Consider the following 22,837-nt stretch of genomic DNA (forward strand, 5'->3'; position numbering starts at 1 on the left):
TGAACACTGTGTCACAATTTTCCAAAGAGCTGAGCACCCCTAAATGTCTGATCCGAGAATCGCCAATGGAATAAGCTTATATATTTTATATAACAAAAGAGTCCGGTTTCAGCATTTTTCTACTACCATTTTTGAAAAACATGTACAAATGAATCTATTGTTAAATGAAAAATACATGTACAATGTAGAGCCATAAACGTTTTCGCCGTTTGACAGGAAGTGACCCAAGTCGGAAGTATACGGCAGGGAGTCATCTTGTCCTGCATGGGTCCTTTCCGTGCTATCTTTTCTCTCGGCTCCCGTTTTGTGTGTTGGGGGGATGGGGCCGTGCCGAGGATGAGACACTCCAAATATTTACCACTTGGCTAACTAAATATCTTTATTTCTGAACTGGGCTTCATCTGTTGCTCTTGTTCACACGCATACTTTTCGACCACGTATGAGTTTCGGTGGAATTTGGCCAAAATAAGTGGAGTATTCGTACGTCCACGACACACGCTTAAAAAGTCGACAAAATGTATTCCTCTGCTGGAGGTAAGTGGCACAGCTAACATTAGCATCTGCTAAGTGATGCGGCTAGCAAAAATAACACTAATTGCAGCATTTTGGTGCTTCATTGCGTGGGGCTATTGTCGAAGCACAGACTCAGTTCTTGTTCCATTTATTGATTTATCATAAGAGTAAAAATCGTTTGATCAAGAACATCTCGTCCCAGTCTAAGTGGAGGCATTAGTAGTAGAGCGAGCTTAGCTTAGCTAGCGTGCAACAACAAGAAGCTGCTGTTAGCTAGCCAAGTTAGCTTCAGCGATAACTCGAACTTGGTGGTGAGCTACCTTACAAATCAGAGGAAGTTAGATGGTTTTGAGTTTATTTTCCTTTTAAATGGTGTAACTGCAGAAAAGCAGAATATTGCTGTGAGGATGTGCAAATTGAACAGCGAGTACAAAGTTAAAACGGCCGACCATGCTATCTAATCGCATCTCGAATCATAGCCACGATGGAAGTATCCGACTTAATTAGGTAAATTATGCCATTTTATCATTTTTGTACTTCTTTAGATACTATTAAAGTAATCTGACAATGAGGGACGCACTTTGTGACATTGAACGCTCAAAGGTTAACGAGGTTTGTTATGAAGTTTGAAGGCTCAGTGTAACAGTTGGTTTTATTTACCAATTAGTCGTTATGTTACTAGTGCAGCTCGACTTATTTAACCCCCACTTCATATGTGAGGCTGTCTTTTTCTAGAGCATCTGAAATATTCGTCCTCCTTCATATTTAGTTACGGGTAGGTTTCGTTACAGGGGGCTGTTATTTCTGTAGCTGCGGGTAGTTTTGTAGTGAACCTTTGGGATATTTCCACAAGAAAGGGTGGCTTCAGCAGAGCTAGATTGCCAGCTTGCAGGACTCCCTCTGTGGGCCTCTTGATAAGGCTTTTGAAAGAGTTGTCCTTGGTGGTGGACGACGGTTCTGGACGCGATAAGAGAGGAAAAACTTAGGAGGATGTTTATGACTAATACTCTATACTTGGGGGATTTGGCTCCATGAAATTATTCATGTGAACTTTTTGAAGATGAAAACCGTGTTTCAGTGCAATGCTTCATCTATATTAAATCCTCCCCACTATGTGTATAAGCTGCAGGGCATGGTAATGAGTGTCATTTTTGTCCTCTTTAGCCTCTGAGATGCTTGAGGGACCCCGTTCCTCTGGGTCAGCGAGCTCTGGTAAGTTTTAACTCCATATTTGGGCTTGTAAACCTTTTATAAACCTTAAACTAGCAGCTGTATTGTCCCTGTGTTAGTGGCAACATCATGCTTTTTATGCATCCTCACCCTATCACAGTGTGATCCCACTTGAAATACAATTCAACCTTCTGACTGAATAATGAAGTAGCACAGGAACTAGGGCACAGATGATTTAGCACTGTATGTGAAACTCTAAAGAACACATAATCCCTCAAAACGGTCATTTACTTTTTATGCACTTAATGGCAGTCCTGTTGTGCACATTAAAGGTAGTTAAATGTATGCATGACTCAGTTTTATGGGTGTTATTCTCTTTGAATAAACCAACCTGGAACATAAAGATAAGGCTCAAGCGGGCATGGAGAGACTGCTCTGACAGTCTCGCTGTAATTTCCAAATGTCTAAAGATGATCAGAGCTGATCAGGATCTTCAAGAGTAGAAAAAGGGGAAAATGATGTCTTATTTGAAGCTGTGATGGGTGGAATACAGATGGATAGGTGGATATTAAGGTTTTGTTTGGCTCATTGATGCCACAAATCCCACAAGCTCACTACTTTCCTAAATTATTCATCTGGAATATGTTTCCACGTGTGAAGTGAGCTGTGATCCTGGTTGAGCAACAACAGTGAACTTAGCAGTAGTGTTAGATGACTGTGGGACTAATAAAGCTTGATGCTGCAGGTGCAATAATGACAGATTTAATTCTGGGGATGCATGATATTATCAGCATGATATGAGAGTCATATCTGCTGATAATTACAACCAGTGTATCAGCTTTAAATGTCCGCCATGTGTATGAAAAAGCCAGTGGAGTTTATGGCAGGACCAACTGACTGACAATAGTTTTAAGTTTTTTTCTTTGTTCATCCTCAGTCCTTTAAACTTATAGCGTGTTTTAGAGACTTAAGTTTGTTTCTGTTTTCATCCTTAAACTTTTAAGTGTTTTTTAGGACTGAAGCCTTACGTGTAAACTACATTTATACGTTGGTATCGGCCAAAATGAATTTGTAAATATCAGCATGTTGGACATCAGTAAAAATGTAGTTTCATTCTCTACTCATGACTTACTTCAGATTTATTCAATAATCTATATCACCTGAAACAATGCAACTGTGATGTCTTATGTTTTACTAAAACAAAAATTAGACTTGTCCATAAGATATCTGTAGGAAAGAGGTCCTGATATGGATTTAATAGTGACATTCAACTGTAAAGTAGAAATTAAAATTTAAATCTGTTGCAGGTCTACAATGTTGCATGCTGAGTTATTCATCTATCTTTTACGCATCACAAAACGTCCCATTAGTCCCACAACAATATAGCTGCAGGTGGTCCGGTTTGGTTGAGTATGGTTTGGTATGGTAAACCCCAAAAATAGCTTGCATTTCCACAGACACCAGTACCCTCATTTGGTGGTTGTCGTTGTAAGCCAGATGGCAAGGCTACAGCACCAGCTGGAACGCTTTGTTGTGCCCCACAGTGCCGTCCAATTCCCTCCACAACTCTTCACTGACAATCGTCAGGAAAGTCTGCACCTCTGAGGTCACCCATGACATGGTTGATTAAAAATATTGTCCAGATAATATTCTTTCTTAATCCATGGGATATTTACACATGGCAGGATCTGTGTTTGTGTTTATTACCAATGTTGCGTGGGAAATCTTTCCAGCAAACTGCAGTGTGTCTATGGCTGCCATTTGAGGACAGATTGGTAATTGGAATGAAAGGGTGCCAAAAAAGTAGGATGGTACAGGTCAGTTATGTGGGACTCTTTCCAACTTTTGATAATAGAAATGCAATTAAATGCTTACCGTGCCATACCAAACCGAACCGTTCAGTGGGAATGACATATATTTACTTTACAAGGCTTGAAAAAGGTTTTGGTCTGAAATGCTTGCAGCCTAAGAAATTTAGTATGAAAATAGACTAAAAAATGTAAACTAAGAACATTTAAGGTTATCCCGTATTATTGTGTTAAATAAAGTTAGATGACCTACTTCATGCAGGGGGCCGGCCTACCTTTTGATGAGCTTGATCAAGCAGTCCAGAAACACTGTAAACTGTTCTTATACTTCACATTATCTGGCATTTTTGCTGAGGTGGACATTTAAAAAAAACACTTCTGTGCCTTTGCCTTATTTGACAATCGCATGAATGTTTTTGACTTAGGAGGAAAGCAAACTTTTTTTTCTGCTATTACCAGTGAGGAACATTTAAAACTCATTAATTGGAAGTGACTCTGTCCAGATCTGTGTGCGAAAATTAGCTTTTATGTAATGTGTAAAAAGGTTGCATTTGGCGCTTTGAAATCTTGGGACATTTTGTACTGTCTGTGTAATCAGATCCTAATTATATTTTTTGGCTTATTCCTTCATCTCAACCCCCTGTTTCAGAACCCCCATCTTCCCCAGTGCCAGAATATGTGTTCAAGCCTCCATCACGGCCAGACTTTGGCACCATGGGCAGGACAATCAAGCTCCAGGCCAACTTCTTTGAGATGGAAATCCCCAAACTGGAGGTCTACCATTATGACATCGACATCAAGCCTGAGAAATGCCCCAGGAGGGTAAACCGGTGTGTACTTGTTAATGTGTCATCATCTGCTCATTGCATGTACATTTGAATGGCTGCAGTAAATTTCTTACTTGTTTGTTTCATTTTACTCTCAGAGAAATTGTGGAGCACATGGTCCAGCACTTTAAAACACAAATCTTTGGTGATCGAAAGCCGGTGTATGATGGGAGGAAGAATCTCTACACTGCCATGCCCCTACCTATAGGCAGGGACAAAGTATGTTGTTTTTCTACGACCACAATTTCAGTCTTTTTAGAAAATGCATTAATATATCAATCAAAAAAGTTAAAACACTACAGCCTTGCCTCAGCTTGTTTCTCCATCTGTCTCCCAGGTGGAGCTTGAGGTAACCATTCCTGGTGAAGGCAAAGACCGCAGCTTCAAAGTCTCCATCAAGTGGGTGTCCTGCGTCAGCCTGCAAGCTCTGCACGAAGCTCTGTCAGGACGGCTACCCAGCGTCCCCTTTGAGACCGTCCAAGCCCTGGATGTGGTCATGAGACACTTGCCCTCTATGAGGTGAGTTTTTAATCGATACGTATGTGCGCAGAAAGAAATGACATCATTACAATACAGGCTGTGCAAAACACGGGAAGATTGTCGGGTGACAGGGGGCAGCTGGTTGTTTGCATAATCTTGTTCAAACTGAAAAAATATCTGGAGCATAACTGAAAAACTTACATAACCCACAAGTTGCACAGATTTGTAAAGTATTTAAAGATACTCTAAGAAATAACGTCACAATAATCTTTTGCTCTCTGCTGATAAATCTCTTAATTAGAAATAAATTCTAAACAAGGACAATCTAACATGGAAAGTAGACTAAACATGGCATGATACAAAAGCTTTGTACAACCTGTTTTCCCTGTATTTAATTTCCTAAGCATGCTTTCAGCTACAGATTGGGTTACTAGTATACATTTTTTTGTGATGAGTCAGTAACCTTGTCATCGATTGTGTGAAATAGTTTTTTGTTCCACTAAAGCTTATAAAATGCAGGATTTGTGCTATGTGGATTTACAAGAGGGTTGTACAAATTCCCACCTTTTAGTGCATCTCAAAAATTAGAATATCATGGAAAAAGTTCATTTTTGCTGTTATTTAATTCAAAAAGTAAATATATTCTAGATTCATCTCATTCAAAAGGAAATATTTCAAGACTTTTTTGTTTTAGTCTTGATGATTACATCCCCACAGCACACGAAAAGCAAAAATACACAATCTCAAAATATTAGAATATTGAGGAAAAGTCCAATTTGCACAAAGGTTTCCTGAACCTTCATTGTCTCACCCTGGTTCAGCACACGCAACCACAATCATGGGAAGATTGCTGACTTGACAGTCCTCTAGAAGACAATTATTGTCACCCTCCACAAGACGGGTAAGCCACGAGCCATGAGCTCAGTCTTCAGAGGATTGTCAAACAAAGCAGATTCAAGAACCTAGGGGAGCTTCACAAGGACTGGATTGTCTATCAAGTCCAGAGTCAGTGCTGTCAGACATCTACTAGGAGATTTTAGAGACCTTTAGAGATATTGATTTCCTTTTCCAGCAGGACTTGGCACCTGCCCACAGTGAAGCCAAAACTATCAGAAACTGGTTTACTGACCATGGTGTTACTGTGTTTGATTGGCTAGCCAACTGGTCTGACCTGAACCCCGTAGAGAATCTCTGGAGAAATGTCAAGAGGAAGATGAGATACCAGACTCAACAATCCAGATGAGCTGAAGGCTGCTATCAGAGCAACCTGGGCTTCCTAACACTCCAGCAGTGCCACAGACTGATTGGCTCCATGCCATGTCAGATTGATGCAGGAATTTATGTGAAAGGAGCCAGACCAAGTACTGGGTGCATTAATGGGTAGAATTTCCCAGAATATCAACATTACTCTATTATAAACCTAGATATTATAAACCTTATCTGGAAGTTTCACTTCTTGAATTAAATCACAGGGAAAAAAATGAACATTTACATAATATTGTAATTTTTTCAGATGCACTTGTAGACTTCTCTGATGTACCTTGCTACCCAGTTTGGGAAGCACTGAATTAGATTAAATGGTGGACTGTCTTGTGTCACAGGTATACCCCAGTGGGCCGCTCTTTCTTCACCCCCTCAGAGGGATGTTCGAACCCCCTCGGTGGAGGTAGAGAGGTTTGGTTTGGTTTCCACCAGTCTGTCAGGCCTTCTCTCTGGAAGATGATGCTCAACATTGATGGTAATATCTTGCCCATTTTCGACAACTTGTATGAATTTGTGTGTTTCTTCATGTTTGACCTCATTATTTGTGTGCTGGTGTTTGCAGTTTCAGCCACAGCGTTCTACAAAGCCCAGCCTGTAATCGAGTTTATGTGTGAGGTTTTGGATTTCAAAAGCATCGAAGAACAACAGAAGCCCTTAACAGACTCTCAGCGAGTGAAATTCACAAAAGAAATCAAAGGTAAGTGAAGCTCAGCAGTGGAAGCTGGAGACTTGTAGCTCTTTATGTGCTTTGTTTTTTTCAATCAGTACATTTCATGCACGGTAACGCTTATCTACAGTTAGAGCTTGATTAGGCCATTTGATTGGACTACTTTCCTCGTCCCGGTATACACGCTCAGTAGGAGAATCGATTTATATCAGCCTCCGCCACTGTAGATGAAGATATGCCCTATTTCAGTGAATTACTATGGACTGTTTAAACAAGCTAGCTAGAGGTAAATTGGTTGCACAATGATCCTTCAGGATCAATGTAGTATTTTATTTATCTGAAAACAGACGAATTTTACTGCCATATATTGATATTTTAAAACTGCTGGAGTTTTATTTTGAAAAATATTCATTTGTCATTTTCTACATGTTAAGAGATGTAGTTGATGTCATTTTTATTTTGTATGTTTCTAGTATAACTTCTCTGATTGTTCCTGCCTTTAGGCCTGAAGGTGGAGATCACTCACTGTGGGCAGATGAAGAGGAAGTACAGAGTTTGCAACGTGACCAGAAGACCAGCCAGCCACCAAACGTATGATTGCTTTCTTTTTTAAATCTGCTGCCATTTTACATCATTTTTTCTGTCACTCGCCTCTTAATTTGCAGTGAAGATACAAAAGAAGTGTTGTTACATTGATTATTTAGCTACATGTCAATATAATCCATACTGAAGGCCTTCTCCATTTCTATATATAGACAATTATTTTGTGCTCCGTTTGACTTTTCTCGATTATGCTTAAAATTGTGACAGCAGTCAGCTGTGTTTCTGCCGATGCCTATTTTTGATCCAATGACAATTTAACTGAGTGCTGAGCTTGATCTCTCAGCCTTCTAAATGGTGTGCAATGATCAGCTTTGAAGATGAGTCCTCTCAAGTCACTTTGACAGGAAATTGCTGCAGCTTTGACAAGGATTTTTTCCCTCAGGTTCCCCCTGCAGCAGGAAAATGGCCAAACTATTGAATGCACAGTAGCACAGTACTTCAAAGACAAATACAAGCTCATTCTGAGATACCCCCACCTTCCATGTCTACAAGTGGGACAGGAGCAGAAGCACACCTACCTACCTCTTGAGGTAAGCATCACCAGCAGATTCTACTTAGCTGGTTCTTGTAAGATCATCAGAAGTTTTTCTCACCTGGTGTTTGTCGTGTATTCACCTCAGGTGTGTAACATAGTGGCAGGACAGCGCTGCATCAAAAAGCTGACTGACAATCAGACCTCCACTATGATCCGTGCCACAGCTCGATCAGCACCAGACCGTCAGGATGAGATCAGTAAACTGGTAAGTCACTGAAAGTAAGTTGCACCTTACTACAACATGGGCAAGGATGTTTTTGTAGTGCAAACACAAAATTGAAAACCAATATAATGGCAATAATGTGAGCAATAAAGACCATAAGAGCCTGTGATCATGGATGGCACTTTTTGTGCTGCCAGAGCCCACAGCCTCAATTTCAGAGCACTTCTCACCAACTTTTATCGATCCAAGGTTAGAAAAGTTGACTTCAGCCTCCCTCAGTAGTTTTGGCATGGCCTGTACATCGGCATGTGCAAACATTACCAAGAAAACACGAAAACCTTGTCAGGAATCCTGTCCTGGCATTAGCAGCAGTGGTAGACCTGGAAATGTTCGGTTGGTAGACTTGTTTGCTAGCCGTCAAATTGCACTTTGGAGCCGCGCACATTTTCGTCTGGTTTGCAGGATTTCTGACAATTACAGGACGCTCAAGCAACGTATGTGAAAAGACGTTTGCTCTGCACAACTTAAGTCCATTGCACAATGCCTCGGTTTCCACACATGGAGCAGCTGACAGCCTCCAACTTATTTAACTCCTGTTTTAAATATAATGAAGACAAAGTAAAGAACAGACATTATTTTGGTAAAGCATCATTTATGAAGTCAGACCTCTGATCTGTGAAAGGTTCCCTGTCTCATAATTCTACAGAGCATTAACCACCTGCTCTCATCATTTTTTCTCTGCACGAGACTGTCACTTATTTTGTAATGAGGTAAACTGCATATAAATTATTTTTATAGAAACAGCTGCGTATGGTCTTAGCCCCTGTGTGCTGATAATTCTTTGCAGCACCCCTCCACAGATGTGCACAAAATAATTCTTAAAAACAATTTCTTAAATTAATATTTAAAGTCACCGTTAATGCCTACAGTTTGAGCAACGACTAACCGCTTAAAATTCTGCACAAAGTTTGACACGTAGCAATGCGTAATAAGAAATCTACAACAGCAAATGCAGTAACAGAGCCTACAGACTACAAGAGCAATCTGCCTTTCAAATCGATCTAATAATGGTGGACCGTATGTGCAAAAAGAAAAGGTCTGTTTTCTGTCTGTGTGAGTGTGCCGGCATGCAGGGTCATCCTCAGTCAAAATGACAGCCAGTCTTCAGAATTGTCCGTCCTCTTTTTTAAAAATGTAATCACTGACAGCGAAATTACAGCTAACATGACTTCTGCACAGACCCTGAAGCAGCAAAACTCGGCTCACCCAGGAAAAAATGTTGGAAGGTGTGCAGTGAGTATCTGGAACAAACTAGCTAAGTGCTTCCTGATTGCCACTGCGAGGTTATTTCTGAGGCTGAAAATACAATTTACTGAACAACTGTAAAATCCAGGATTTCCACATGATGACACTGTATCTGCAACAACTCAGAAGAAAAATAGAAAATATTATAGCTTCATTAATCGTACATTTTGCTTGCAAGATTCCAAAAAAACGTCACAACCTTGACCTTAAGAGTTTGGACCTCAAATGAGCCAGTGCTGAAAAAGGCACCAATGATAATGATATAAAAGCATTAGCTTACTAGTTTCTGCCAGGCTTGTTAAATGAGCAGGTTAGAAACAAGAGTTTCCTCCGGCCATTTGTCTGTTTGACAGTTGTGTTTCTGTTGCTAACACAATGGTTCAGTAATCTGTTAGCTCTCAGGATTCAGGAAATAAAAGAAATTGATAGGGGCATAACAAAAACAAACCTTTATAGAAATTGTTGTGGCGTAAAAATGTATCCGGATGCGGTGGCTACTACAGTCTGTTTCTTGTTTATTGAAAAAAAGGAGCTTTAGCTTGACTGTTTAGGTGAGATAAGAAAAAGGTTTCTGCCCAAGCTGCCAAGTTTTCTGTGACACTCAGCAAAGGCTCAGCTGTGTTTACTGATTGGCTGCTGCAGTTGTGAGCCCTCTACACTGTGGACCTGCCGTATTTCTCAGTCAGTCCTAATTTGCATTTACTGTAGACTCTTTGTGGATTCACGGTGGTATTCTGAATCCTGATAAAATAAGGCTAAATAAAATCAAGTCTATTCACATTCATTGATGGCTTTTTACATTGTTCATTAACAGAAACAACTGAAGACAAGTTCAAACATGTTCCCAAATCATATAAAAACATAAATCATTAACAATAGGCAAGCTGTGTCAAGTTTTGGGCTGACACGTTCACTGCTTTGTTTTTTTAAGATGCGGAGTGCCAACTTCAACACTGACCCTTACGTTCGTGAGTTTGGAGTGATGGTGAGGGATGAGATGACAGAAGTAAACGGCCGAGTCCTACAAGCACCTTCTATTCTTTACGGAGGCAGGGTAAGTGAAGGTGGTTTACATGTGTTGACTGTGGCCTTAAATTGCTAAAGCAGAACTTATTTACTAGTACATTTTGATTTTTTTTAAATTCACGTTCTGTTAATTGAGTAGCATTAACTAGGCTGTTCCTGTTGCACTTTCAGAACAAAGCAATAGCCACACCAATCCAGGGGGTCTGGGACATGAGGAACAAGCAGTTTCACACTGGCATTGAGATCAAAGTTTGGGCCATCGCCTGCTTCGCACCACAGAGACAGTGCACTGAACTCCTGCTCAAGTAAGGGGAAACACCCAGTGTAGTCCAAATGTATTTCATGGTATCTGGAGCCTGTTAGTGTTCACAATGAATCTGCTGCTGGCATAGCATGCAGATGAAAACAAAATTGTTTGCCTCTCTATTAAAATTTCATTATTTTACCAAGTGCTGTTGAACAGAGCAAGGGATATTTAACCCAGCCTTTGAAAATACCCTAGGTTTATTTTGGATGCTGATATTATTTTACTTTACACACAAACAAAATTATTTCACGTAAACCTAAAAAACAACCAGGGTCTAAATGATGATCCCCCTGATGCTAATAGTCAGTTGTGTCTCCTTTTTGCTGGATAACAGCCTGCAGTTGTTTGTTGTAGTTCTCAACAAGTCTCAGACTCGTCTCCTGAGGAGTCCCAGCCCATTCTTCTTTGGCCAATCTCTCAACTTCCTCCAGATTTGATGGTCTTTTGGCATGGACCTTGGACTTCAGTTCACCCCACAGATTTTCAGTGGGATTTAAGTCAGGGCTTTGGTCAGGCCAGTCAATAACGTTCTCTTTGGTCTTCTGGAGGTAGTTCTTCACCAGGAGCCACGTATGTTTTAGGTATTTTTTGTTTTGGAAGATAAAGCTAGTCCCAAACCCAGTTTGCTGCTTGAGGTTTTCTTTCAAAATCTTCACATATCCTCCTTTCTTCAAACATCACCAATGTCTCATTGGCCAAAGAGCTCTAGTTTGGTTTCGTCTGACCAAAGGACACGCTTCCAGTATCAGAATCTTTCTCTAAGTTGTCCTCAGCAGACTTCAGTCTGGCTTCAAGGTGTCTCTTCTGCAGAAGTGGACTTTTCCTTGGTCCATTCCTGCGCAGGTCTCCAGTGATGGTCTTCTTTGAGACTAAGATTCCTGGCTAAGTCCTTCACTAGTGTCTTAGCAGTTTTCGCTGGGGCCTAGACACCTCTGTCACGAGTTTTCTTTTTCTCCCAACCTCTGCCAGGCCTTGTGTGGCTCTCTTTGGATTTCTTGATGATTGTTCTCGCTCCAGTTCTTGACATGTGGAAGTGCTGTGATAACTTTGTATTCTTGCTTTGTGAGCATCAACTGTTTTTTTTCTCTTAAAGTCTAAACAGATTTCTGTTGTTGTTCTGCTCTTTCTGTTGTTTCTCCAGTGACAGCTCAAACCCTTATTTGAAGCTTGTTCTGTTTAAATTTGAAGATAACCTTCAATTTGAACTTGATTTTAAAGACTTTGAGCATTACAAAGTTAAAGCACATCATTGCACAACAGTGTTTTGTGCTATGGCTCAAAGAAAAGGGTCTCTTCTAAAGATGGCTTATAATACAGACTCTGGTAGTTTTTGGATTTTGTGAAATAATTCTGTGTAATTCTGTGTGTAAAGTAAAATGATGTAAAGCATCCATAATAAAACTGGGAGAATAGGAAAAGCTGTGTTACAAATTTCATTGCTCTGTTTAACAGCATTTGGGAAACTTATAGAAAATGTCATTTTCATAGGTGTGGCGAATAATTTCGACTTCATCTGTATGTCCTGAAATGCACTGCTATAATAGAATTCCACAAACATGCAGATGCATTCAGCTTGTGAGCTGTAAGCATAAAAACAGCATAGTCATCTTATTAAAATCATACCCCTTCTGCCATTGCAGCCTTTTTTTGCATGTTTATAAATTTCTCTCTCCTGAGCACTGAGGTGGATAAGCTCTGCAGGGTTGATTGGGTGCATGCTCCGTTTGCACAGACGTGCCAATCATTTACTTTGGTTTTGCAAGGATTACACACATATTTCAAGCTTTCCTCATGTTTGATGCCAGTGATTAGATGTGGAAAACTTGGTTGAATTTATTGTTTTATTAATGCTTGACGGGTAGCATGGATGTTCTGTTAGCTCCATGGTTAGCTGTGTAACTTCATATCATTTCACTAGAAGATTTCTGCTTATTTCTGTTGCGATAACCTCAGCCTCCTTCAGGTATGAATTAACATGTTCCTCTTGTCTCTCAGAGCATTCACTGATCAGCTGAGGAAAATCTCAAGGGATGCAGGGATGCCCATCCAGGGTCAGCCTTGTTTCTGTAAATATGCCCAGGGAGCAGACAGCGTGGAGCCCATGTTCAGACACCTCAAGTACACCTACCAGGGCCTCCAGCTGGTGGTCGTCATCCTACCGGGGAAGACCCCTGTTTACGGTGAGGGATCCACTTACAATCTGCTACTCATGGAGTAAGACTCATTTCATGTGGTAAAAGTCAGTTTGATGTAACCCTTAAAAACAGGGATTTGACAGTGTGAAATTAGAGTCTGAGGGTTTTAGTAATTAAAAAAAGAAACATTATGCAAATCGCAAACACCTCTTAAATCAGTGAGAATTTGTTCTGTTAGTGAGGGTTATGAACTTTGTACTGAAAAAACTATTACAGCCTCCAACACTGCTGTAAGAAACACTACAAGAGTCAGAGAAGTTGTTTTCTCTGATTCAGCTCGATTTGTCATGTAAACATCAGGAATCATGTCTCATTTAATGATTACCACATTAAGGTTTAATAGTTTATCAATAAGGCAGATGGATTGGACTTTAAGTGTTTAGCCAGAACAAACCTCCTGACTAAAATGTCTGATGTCTCTGTACTTTTGTGAGCCCGATGTGATGCACTATGGCAGGAACGTTAGTAACTTGCATGATCAGTTTTAATGCATTTCTCTTCTTCTTGTTCTTGTGTGCTTTGCAGCTGAGGTGAAACGTGTCGGGGATACAGTACTTGGCATGGCCACACAGTGTGTGCAGGTGAAGAACGTTCAAAAGACAACACCTCAGACTCTCTCCAACCTCTGTCTGAAGATCAACGTCAAGCTGGGCGGCGTCAATAACATCCTCCTCCCACAGGGCAGGTTCGTAGTGATGAAATTCATGAATGTGACACATATAGAAAAATGCAAATGTAACTTTTTATAGCTGCATCTCACCCATATCTATATTTTTGTCCAGGCCGTTGGTGTTCCAGCAACCAGTGATCTTCCTCGGTGCAGATGTGACTCACCCTCCTGCAGGAGATGGCAAAAAGCCTTCAATCGCTGCTGTAAGTAGCTGTCCCACTGTGAAGATTTAACTTCACACAGCCGGGAGTAATATAAGCCCTAGAATCACCTACCATCAATGCAGCCCGAAAGCTTCTTTAAACTCATTGTTCTGGTTTTATGGCTGCAACTTTTATTGTGAGGCTGAGACTCAGCTGCTCCCAACAACCCCCAAAGGCATGCAATCGCAGTAAAAAAAATAGCATGTGCTGCCGACCTAAATCTAAGCTGCTACCAGATATAGCTGCAGAGGGGTTGGTGGAGAAATTAAATGTTGCCTTGGGCTGCTTAAAGCAAAAATAAGAACTTGATAGCAAACATATCAAGCCTCAACAGTTACAGAAGTATGTGATACAATTGCAGCAGCATATGTATGCTCTTCAGATGTTTTCTACCGTAGTAGTTGATCTTTATTTAAATTGTGTTTATAATTATTTCCTGCAAAGGTTGTCGGTAGCATGGATGCCCATCCAAGCCGATATTGTGCCACAGTGCGAGTGCAGCAGCACCGTCAGGACATTATCCAGGACCTGGCCGCCATGGTGAGGGAGCTGCTCATCCAGTTCTACAAATCCACCCGCTTCAAACCCACAAGAATCATCTACTACCGTGATGGCATCTCTGAGGGCCAATTCAACCAGGTGAACTACTACTGTTTTCATATATTTGAATTAATGTATGCAAAGGATTACACATTAGGGTAGCTCAACAGCCTTTTGACATGATCTGTGCAAGCATAAACCAGCTGATCGTGAATATTTTGTGACTTGAAAACATGCAGGTCCTTCAGCATGAGCTGTTGGCGATCCGCGAGGCTTGCATCAAACTCGAGAAGGACTACCAGCCTGGTATCACTTTTGTGGTGGTTCAGAAGAGACACCACACAAGGTTATTCTGCATGGATAGAAACGAGCGAGTGAGTACTGTGTCATTAGTAGAGTCGGTTATTTACACTTGTGTTTGTAAGCTTCATTTATGTATGTTCTCTTGTTTTGAGAAGAGTATATTGACCATCACATACTATGTAGATAAAAATGGAAACAAAAGGGGTAGGTATTCTGCTATAATTGCACCTTTATTAATGACATAACATGGGTTTAAAATTATAGTTCAGCTCAGCTAGTAGAGCAGGTGGTAATGGGATCAATTCCCTGTCTCTGTGCATGTCTTCCTCCACTCTCTCCCCATGTTTCCTGTCCGTCTTCAGCTGTATTATCAGTTAAATGCAAAAGCCCCAGAAATAATCTTTTAAAAAAAAGAAAGATAAAAGAAGCACATTGCTAGAGAATTATCCCACCCTGTATGTCACAGCTTAGAATAAAAAAAACGTAGTTGGAGATCCATTTTCTCTTGTAGCTACTGCACATTAAGTAAAGATCATATTTCATTGTAAAAGCCGCTTGGATATCAAAAATAGCTACTCAGTACTCAATACTTAGAGTAAACTTTAAATTACTTACTTTTTCTTGGGTAGATTTATAGACCAGTACTTCTGCTTCTACTTAAGACACATTTTAAGCAAAGTATCTATTTTTACATGAGTAAAATAGTCTGCTACTTTATCCACCTCTGCCGACATTGCATTAGTAATATTGTGCATCCCTAGTTTCTGTAATGTTTTTAAAGCTCTGTGAAGAGCCTTCATTTTTGCAGTGTTAGCACCCTGTGGTTATAGCTGCACTTCTCATCACTTTGCTGAATTTGTCCTCTTGTTGTGCAAGCAGTAATTAAAAATAAACAAAAACTCATACAGCTTTCCTTTATCAGTCTTTTAAAGGATTTATTTCAAAGTGTCAGGCAATATTGGTACTATAAACTGCAGCATTAGTAGTTGGGCTACATTTTTTCAGTAGCTCTGTCGTAGCATTGCTGTTTCCTGAATCAAATACCTTTTCAGTAGCCATTTTTTCCCAATAACAAAGTGGGATAGAAGCTGGACACAGCTGATGCCCTGCCACTGTCAGATGCCAGACCATATGTGGATTTGTATTTGTAGTGGACCATTTACATCAGCATGACAGTGACAGCACTGTCTAATCCTTGATGACCACTTCCTTGCTGCTGGTGAAAATGAGTTTACCTTCTGTTGAACACAGTTAAACCCTGCATAAATTAACATGAGAAAACTCATAGTGTCAGGAAAAAACAAAATAGAAAACAAAATAAACATTAACATCAATGAGTTGGTGCTAGATTCCAAAGAAAAATCAGAAAGTTCCCACATCAGGTATTCCCTTGCAGAAAATTAAATTTTTAGCCAACATGCTTTTCCTCAGACTTGTGAGTTCACATGTAAAGTTAACCATGGCTGTCAGTTTTCTTATAACTGGCTATAATGACAAGTCATCTCTGTCCAGCTGTTTTGGAGAGAGATGCATTGGAAAAGGTTTTAGTGTTTATACTGAAAATGTTGTTTAAGCTTTAAGAGGAACATTTCAACATGTATGGTAAAACAGATTTATCTCAGAAGTAACAGATTAAAACCAATTTATTTAATGCAGAGCCGTCTAATAATAAAGTTATTGTGTAGTGAATCTCAATGTTTTGCAGAGTAACTGGTAGCTTTTATTCCCCAACATTCTTGCAACACTTCACTTACTGAGAGCATTATTTGTGGAAAATCTGAAAGTCTGCAGTTAATAATTTTATCTTACCAACAGGTGGAGGCAGTCTCCACCTTTAAAAATGTATAACTAGAGGTAGTCCTGTCAATAACAGGATTTTTTGCTTCTGTTGTTCATATATAGGTGTCAAATTACTCTGTCTATTTCATTAAAATCAAAAACACTCCTTTTAGAAGCTTTGAATAATTGAGAATCAACACCTTCAAGCATGGTCATTCCCATGAAATATGTCTGACTTAAAGCACTGAAGCATTTTTGTTTTGATTTCTGCAGGTTGGCAAAAGCGGCAATATTCCCGCAGGCACCACAGTGGACACCAAAATCACTCACCCATCAGAGTTTGACTTCTACCTTTGCAGTCACGCTGGCATTCAGGTAAGAACTATATTAACCAGGTGTAGAAGAATAGTTTGACTGGGACAAAATTAAATTCTAAAATCCACAGTGCTGTGCAAAGATACTCCCATTGGGGGTGGTAAAGGGAAGTCTGTGGCTAAAGCACTGCATCCAATTGCTCTAGTTGGCGCTGTATGGCAACTAGCAACCATGCTTTTTTTCATAAGGCACCGCTCTGGTTAAAGAAGCATGTAGGAATTGTTTCATTGCAGAGGGCTGCAAGGCTTTGGAGTTCTGTAAATGGTGGAGGATGGTCGTTGAGCTAGAGAACCTTTTGTTGTAGCTTGTTTTCGGCACCCTCCACGGAATATATTGTTCTGCTGTTCGTCTGAAACTTTAAACTCGTTTTTACAGACTTGCTCCTCGACTTTGAGTTGACTTATCTCACTGTCCAGACTCTTGGGTCTCTGTCTGACTTCCAGGTGCTCTGGACAGATGTCAGTGGCTTTGGCAATAGATGTCTAAAGTTCCTGCTTGACCTTGATCAGTGGCCAAGGTCAAGCTCGACGGCACCCCTTTATCTGGGCCTTTTCACACCTGGTTATACTCTCAGACTGCTGGCATTTTTCAGGTCCTTGGGACATCATGGCAACCCTACTACCCATCTGAGCAGTACCCTAGGCTGTGTTTACTCACCACATCCACCCTAAAGATGTGGGCTTTATTTTTAAACTGAATATTTTCTCCAAGCCCCTGGTAATATGCAACTACAACCAGAGCACGACGGGTTGTGCCAATCCTCCACCTGCCAGATGATGCCCTCAGGGAGTTTATTCGCCACATCTACGGTTTATCTTAGCCTCAATCTTTTGCCCGAACATGCCTTAAAGTTCTGCACAGTACTGTATATCAATGTATTTAAAAACTTTATTTATCGCCTAGCCCTAGTTGACTCTTCAGTCAACTGTAGTGTGCAGTTTGTGTATTTGGCCCCTCAAAGACACAGACAGGTCATAATAATCCATCATCACTTCTTGCAGGGTACCAGCCGACCGTCTCATTACCACGTGCTCTGGGATGACAACCACTTCTCCTCAGATGAACTGCAGGTCCTCACCTACCAGCTATGCCACACATATGTGCGCTGCACCCGGTCGGTCTCCATCCCAGCACCAGCTTACTACGCCCATTTGGTGGCTTTCCGGGCTCGCTATCACTTGGTGGACAAAGAACATGACAGGTATGAACTAAGAGGAATTTTTAAGCTTTTTTGTCTGTTTTCTTGTTATTCTAACATCATAAGACACTCATAAAAGCCCTCAACAGCCCTGTAATTTAGTGATATTGTCATTTCAGTGCTGAGGGGAGCCATACATCAGGCCAGAGCAACGGGCGGGACCAACAGGCCTTGGCGAAGGCTGTCCAGATCCACCAGGACACTCTACGCACCATGTACTTTGCCTGAGAGCACGCAATCCCAGGTTTGAGTGGGTGAGACCCCACTGATGAAACACACTACCCCTTGCTGTCTTCTGTCAGCTGTAGATAGCATCACAGTGGTGATCTCCTTACATGAAGACCTGTCAGTCACCTGTGTCTCTACAATTGTACATCAGCCCTCCGCTCCCCCAAACAAAGCCAGCTGTTTGACTGTAACATGCAAAATAATCCCCATTTCTCGGGGTTCGAGCTGGAAGAGGTATTATTACTCACATGTTGTGCATTTAGTGTGTTTTTTATTTGTCGTAGGGAAGTATGTTTGAAGCAAAAGTATGTACACTGACAGAGAAATAATTTCCAAACTAGGGGACAGTATAATACTACATTTGGGGGTTTCTGATTCAGAAGTTCCCCTCCTTCTCCTGTCTCTGTTGTTCGTTTGGGCCTCGGTGCTTGAAAGGAGAAGGATCAAATTCATGAAAAGAAGAGGGGGTCCGTTCAATGTTGATATGCCTATTAATTTACTCCTCTGACAAACGTTATTTATCAGCCAATCAAAGCAAAGTGCACTGACCAGAATGGGTACTTCAATCAGGACTTAAGTACTTAACACGTCGAGGGTTGAGTGGGGTTTGTCACATAGGGCACTATGTGAGGAAAAGTGCCATTTGAGACCACGTTTCTGTCGTCATTTCTGTGTAAAAGCTATAAACTATGTGACCCAGAGTTTGCTGGGTTTTCAGTATTTCTCCTTGATTGACACTGATGGCCATTTTATGCCAAATCTGGTGATTATTCACAAAAGGATCAGATTTGTTCTTGTCAACCCTCGATAGTTTCTTCTTGAGGCTTTTAGTGTTCAGCATTTTAATCCTTTCTGCCTCTCCTGTTCCTGTAAAGAGCTGCACCATTCAAAAAAAAGTGTATTGGGACTGGTTCCCATCTAGGACACCTTTCTAATGTACTCTGAGCCGTGTTGATAAAAAGACACATGATGTAGAAATCAACATAGAGGGGGACTTGATGAAATCTGTTCTCCCCCTTTTGTTTTTATAGTCTAATTTAATTTCAATCATTTTGTAATGAATATGCATGTAGCTGACTCATGTTTTAGACATTTAGGCATTTTGTGATATTTGTTTTATTTCCTCCTTTATACACATTAACCTTTCTTTTATGTTTTATTGTAAATAGCAGCAGGATAGTGTTTTCTGCAGTGTTTTTGTCAGAGTGGGGATACTTGTTCGGTACAGTGGAGTCAAAGCTGCAACATTTTAGCATTTAACTGATAAGAGTCCCTTAAAAAAACAACAAAAAATAGTGTTTGCTCCATGGATCGGGAGCAGTCATGGCACAAAAGCTTGGGTTTTATGCAAATGACTTTTGTGAGTCTTTATACTATAGAGTAATGTTGGTAATAAGGTATATTTTGAATAAGCTTTCAGTGGAGGCTGCTGAAAATATAACAGAGATTTTTTCATAAACAACCGGCCCACATGTAGTCTAAATTAACACTGTTTATTTGTATACAGATTTTAAATGCAAATACTCTCTTGCCTTCTAAGACTGTTCCAGTCTTATTGATTAATATTTTTAGACATTTCCTAACATCCCTCATGAGTTTTACTACTAAGTTAAGCTGGCGAATGTTCTCATAGTCTTGATTGGAGGCGAGTAGTCTACATTTTCTAACTATGCATCATTTTTAACCAAGAGATTTAGCAGTGGGGGTTTCTCACATGAATTTGGGTCATTTATAGACGTAGATAATCAGGGCGTTTTTTTTGTTTTGTTATTGTTTTTTAGCATGTTGCATTTAGTAGCGTTTCTTAGTGCTTTTTCAGCATCTTCATGCCTTTCTAATGAATGGTATGAAGTATTTATGTGGTCATTTGTAATGGTGTAGATTTTATAGCCTGAAAAATTGGGTGTATCCTTTGTAACACGCAATTCTTTCTTAGCCAAACAAGATTACAAACTTTTACATGACTCAAAAAAAAAAAAAAAAAAGACACGTAAGCACAAAAACAAAAAAGGACATCTTGATTCTAGGTGCTAGCACTGTAAACCACCTTAAATCCTCACTGGACTGGTCAACAAGGCTTTTTACATGTAAAAAAAAAAAGATTCTTCATCACGTCGAGGATGTTTCTCTCCCTCCGACGACCTCTGTGTGTTACCCTTTTTACTCATTATTACCTGTAAAGCAACTAGAAATCCGACTGACTGTGTTTGTGGGGCATTCTGAAAAAACAAATCATGTACTTGATATTTACTGTTATGATGTCAATATTGTTCTTATCGGTGCTGGTCTCACAACGTGTAAATTTGGATGCACTTTTTGATAGCAGAACGTCGGTGCGACCTCTACAGACGTGATGGCGGCAGGAGGCTCAGCCACACGGCGTGACACTGGTGTAATTGTGTGGAAATGGCCGTGTGTTCTACCTCTTGTTACCTGTTTAAGTGTTATGGTAACATCACACCGCTGGCCATTTCTGCATAATTACCCCTGCTATCTACGGAATTGGCATTTTTGGAGTCTTGCATTGACAGTAGAGGTTTGAAACGCTTTGTGTGCATGATGCTAGACGCGCTTTCTCGGTTGATGTAGTTGTGTATTTCTTTCCCATAGTTTTATTCAAACTGAAAAGAGAGAATGTGTTGGGTTTTTTTTCCTTTTGAGCGTTGAGCTGTATGACCAAATTCTTGACGTGTGTTTGTATTCACACACAGCTTTCCCTCCGTTCTTTCCTTTTATTCTATGCACCAGTGAAAAGAAATTTATTTGAACACCTGAGCAGTTTAACAATGAATGCAAAGCCAACATCAGGTATGATGAGTGCATATCAATCCTTTATTTGATGAAATTGTAAACGTACCCGTGTGGTGCTGACTGTTAAAGTCGCCTTTGAGTTGAAAACCAACAAAGACAATTAATAAAGCACACTGAAATCCATGTTTAACATGTTTGATGTGATTCAGCAGGCCTTCGATCAGATAAATTTCACAATCTTATTCGTAGTCATGCATTAAATGTTTTTCAAGTCAACTGGATCGGAAAAAAAGTTGTTCTATGGAAGCTGTTGTCAAGTCTGTGTGTGGAAATGTGAATGTCCTCTGAAATCGTTTTAACATATTGTGTCAGAAAGTGATCGAGTGTCCTAAAAGACAGTGCGCTGAAGCTCATAATGGTTTGATTAGGTGGATTTTACTTGTCGTTACTGCTTCTTTACGTTAACTTTACCAGCACCTTAAAACAGCAGATCACAACGGCATTACATTTTTCCCTGGAGACAAAAACTCAGACATTCGACGATGTTTTTGCACTAAAAAAGAGCGTTTATCAGCTGGCAGACAGGCAGCCGCTTCAAGAGTACATCGGCGCGATTCTAACTGTGCAACCAGCATGTTGTCTTAGAGAAATATCCTTCTGCCTTTTTAATGTTAAAGAAAGAGTGAAACTTGTGGAGTGGTTGCCTTTTGTACAGGGAAGTGGGAGAGAAAGGTGCTTTATGCAAAACAAAAAAAAAACTACAGATGTTGAAGAGATCCTGCAGATTTCTGCGGAGAAGTGGATGCCAAAGCGCCGTGTGAGGAATTCTAAGTGTGCATAGAGTCAGTAATGCTTAAAGAAAGGCCTCTTAATGTGTGAGACACCACCAGACTATACATATCAGAAATCTGCTTCATCACGGCGAGCTAAGTCGAGAATGTGTATGGATTTAAAATGAAAACACCAGCCTGCATGAATGTGGCGCTACTTTGAGTTTAAGGGTGCCAGAAGTGCTTGGTTAGGAACTCAAATCACCTGCACAGGTAATGATTTTAACACAAAATTTTCTCTTGGATACTTCCCCTCTCTTTGACTTTTTTTCTGCATATTTTAAAGCAGCCAAAACCAAGAAAAAGCATGTTCTAGAAATGGCTGGTCCGCTCACTAAAAAGGCATATCATAGGCTAATTAAAATCAGTAAAATTCCCTCATCTATTTCATGCATCTCTGTTTTAAATTTCCAGCAGGAAAAGGCAGAGATAACATTTCTAACAGTCTGTTTACTTGTGTCTGTGGAGATGAATTTAAAGCCCATTTTCAGACGTGGATTTTATTCTTTGTAAAGTAACTTTCCTCCTCTGCCTATCATCCGTCTCTTGTAGAGAAACTGATATAAAGAAACCTCTTGTAGAGTAGAACCTATTTTCCTAGCTCCAAATAATAACAATGAATGTACTTAGAGCCTGCGTGGTTTGTAATATTGTATAGGCTATCCATCCAGTACATTTATACTCATTTTTGCTTCTCATGTACAGCCTTGTCTTTTTGTTTTCTTCTATTTATAGGCTTTAATAATTGCAGAAAGTATTATGTTTCCTTCTTTGATATTTCATGGGTCTAGATATCGCCCACATCACCGCAGATATCGTTCAACTTTTCACGTATTTACAAGAGGTCTAAACAGACTCCACAGTGGTCTTTCTCTGGATGTTGGCTACTGTAGTTGTAGTTGACGAACGTTTCACACTGGTGCAAAGAGTCGTCGTCATCTTTTACGTTGTGGCGTCACGCTTGTGTAAGTTGCTGTAACATAAGAGCTGCGTGTGTGTGTGTAAATATATATATGATGGTTGCTTTGGTGTGTGATGTTTGCTGTTCATTTTTTGGCTTCTGCTTAAGCCCTCAGTCACGTATTCCTGTCTTCTGAT

At 40.2% G+C, this 22,837-nt stretch overlaps 1 protein-coding gene across 1 annotated transcript; it reads left to right on the forward strand.

Annotated features, from left to right (window-relative positions):
• The first annotated feature begins 307 nt into the window (after positions 1 to 307).
• Positions 308 to 21,092, forward strand: ago2 (argonaute RISC catalytic component 2). Its single transcript, XM_041809730.1, has 20 exons — positions 308 to 534; positions 1,678 to 1,725; positions 4,141 to 4,321; positions 4,417 to 4,537; positions 4,656 to 4,837; positions 6,400 to 6,536; positions 6,624 to 6,758; positions 7,232 to 7,319; positions 7,714 to 7,861; positions 7,952 to 8,071; positions 10,266 to 10,388; positions 10,532 to 10,665; positions 12,663 to 12,847; positions 13,388 to 13,547; positions 13,645 to 13,735; positions 14,180 to 14,374; positions 14,515 to 14,649; positions 16,631 to 16,732; positions 17,734 to 17,933; positions 18,050 to 21,092. The coding sequence occupies exons 1-20, from the start codon at positions 516 to 518 to the stop codon at positions 18,156 to 18,158; spliced, it is 2,613 nt and encodes an 870-aa protein (XP_041665664.1). The 5' UTR covers positions 308 to 515; the 3' UTR covers positions 18,159 to 21,092.
• Positions 21,093 to 22,837: the final 1,745 nt, after the last annotated feature.

This window comes from Cheilinus undulatus, linkage group 16 (assembly GCF_018320785.1).
Source record: "Cheilinus undulatus linkage group 16, ASM1832078v1, whole genome shotgun sequence".
Classification (NCBI taxonomy): Eukaryota; Metazoa; Chordata; class Actinopteri; order Labriformes; family Labridae; genus Cheilinus; species Cheilinus undulatus.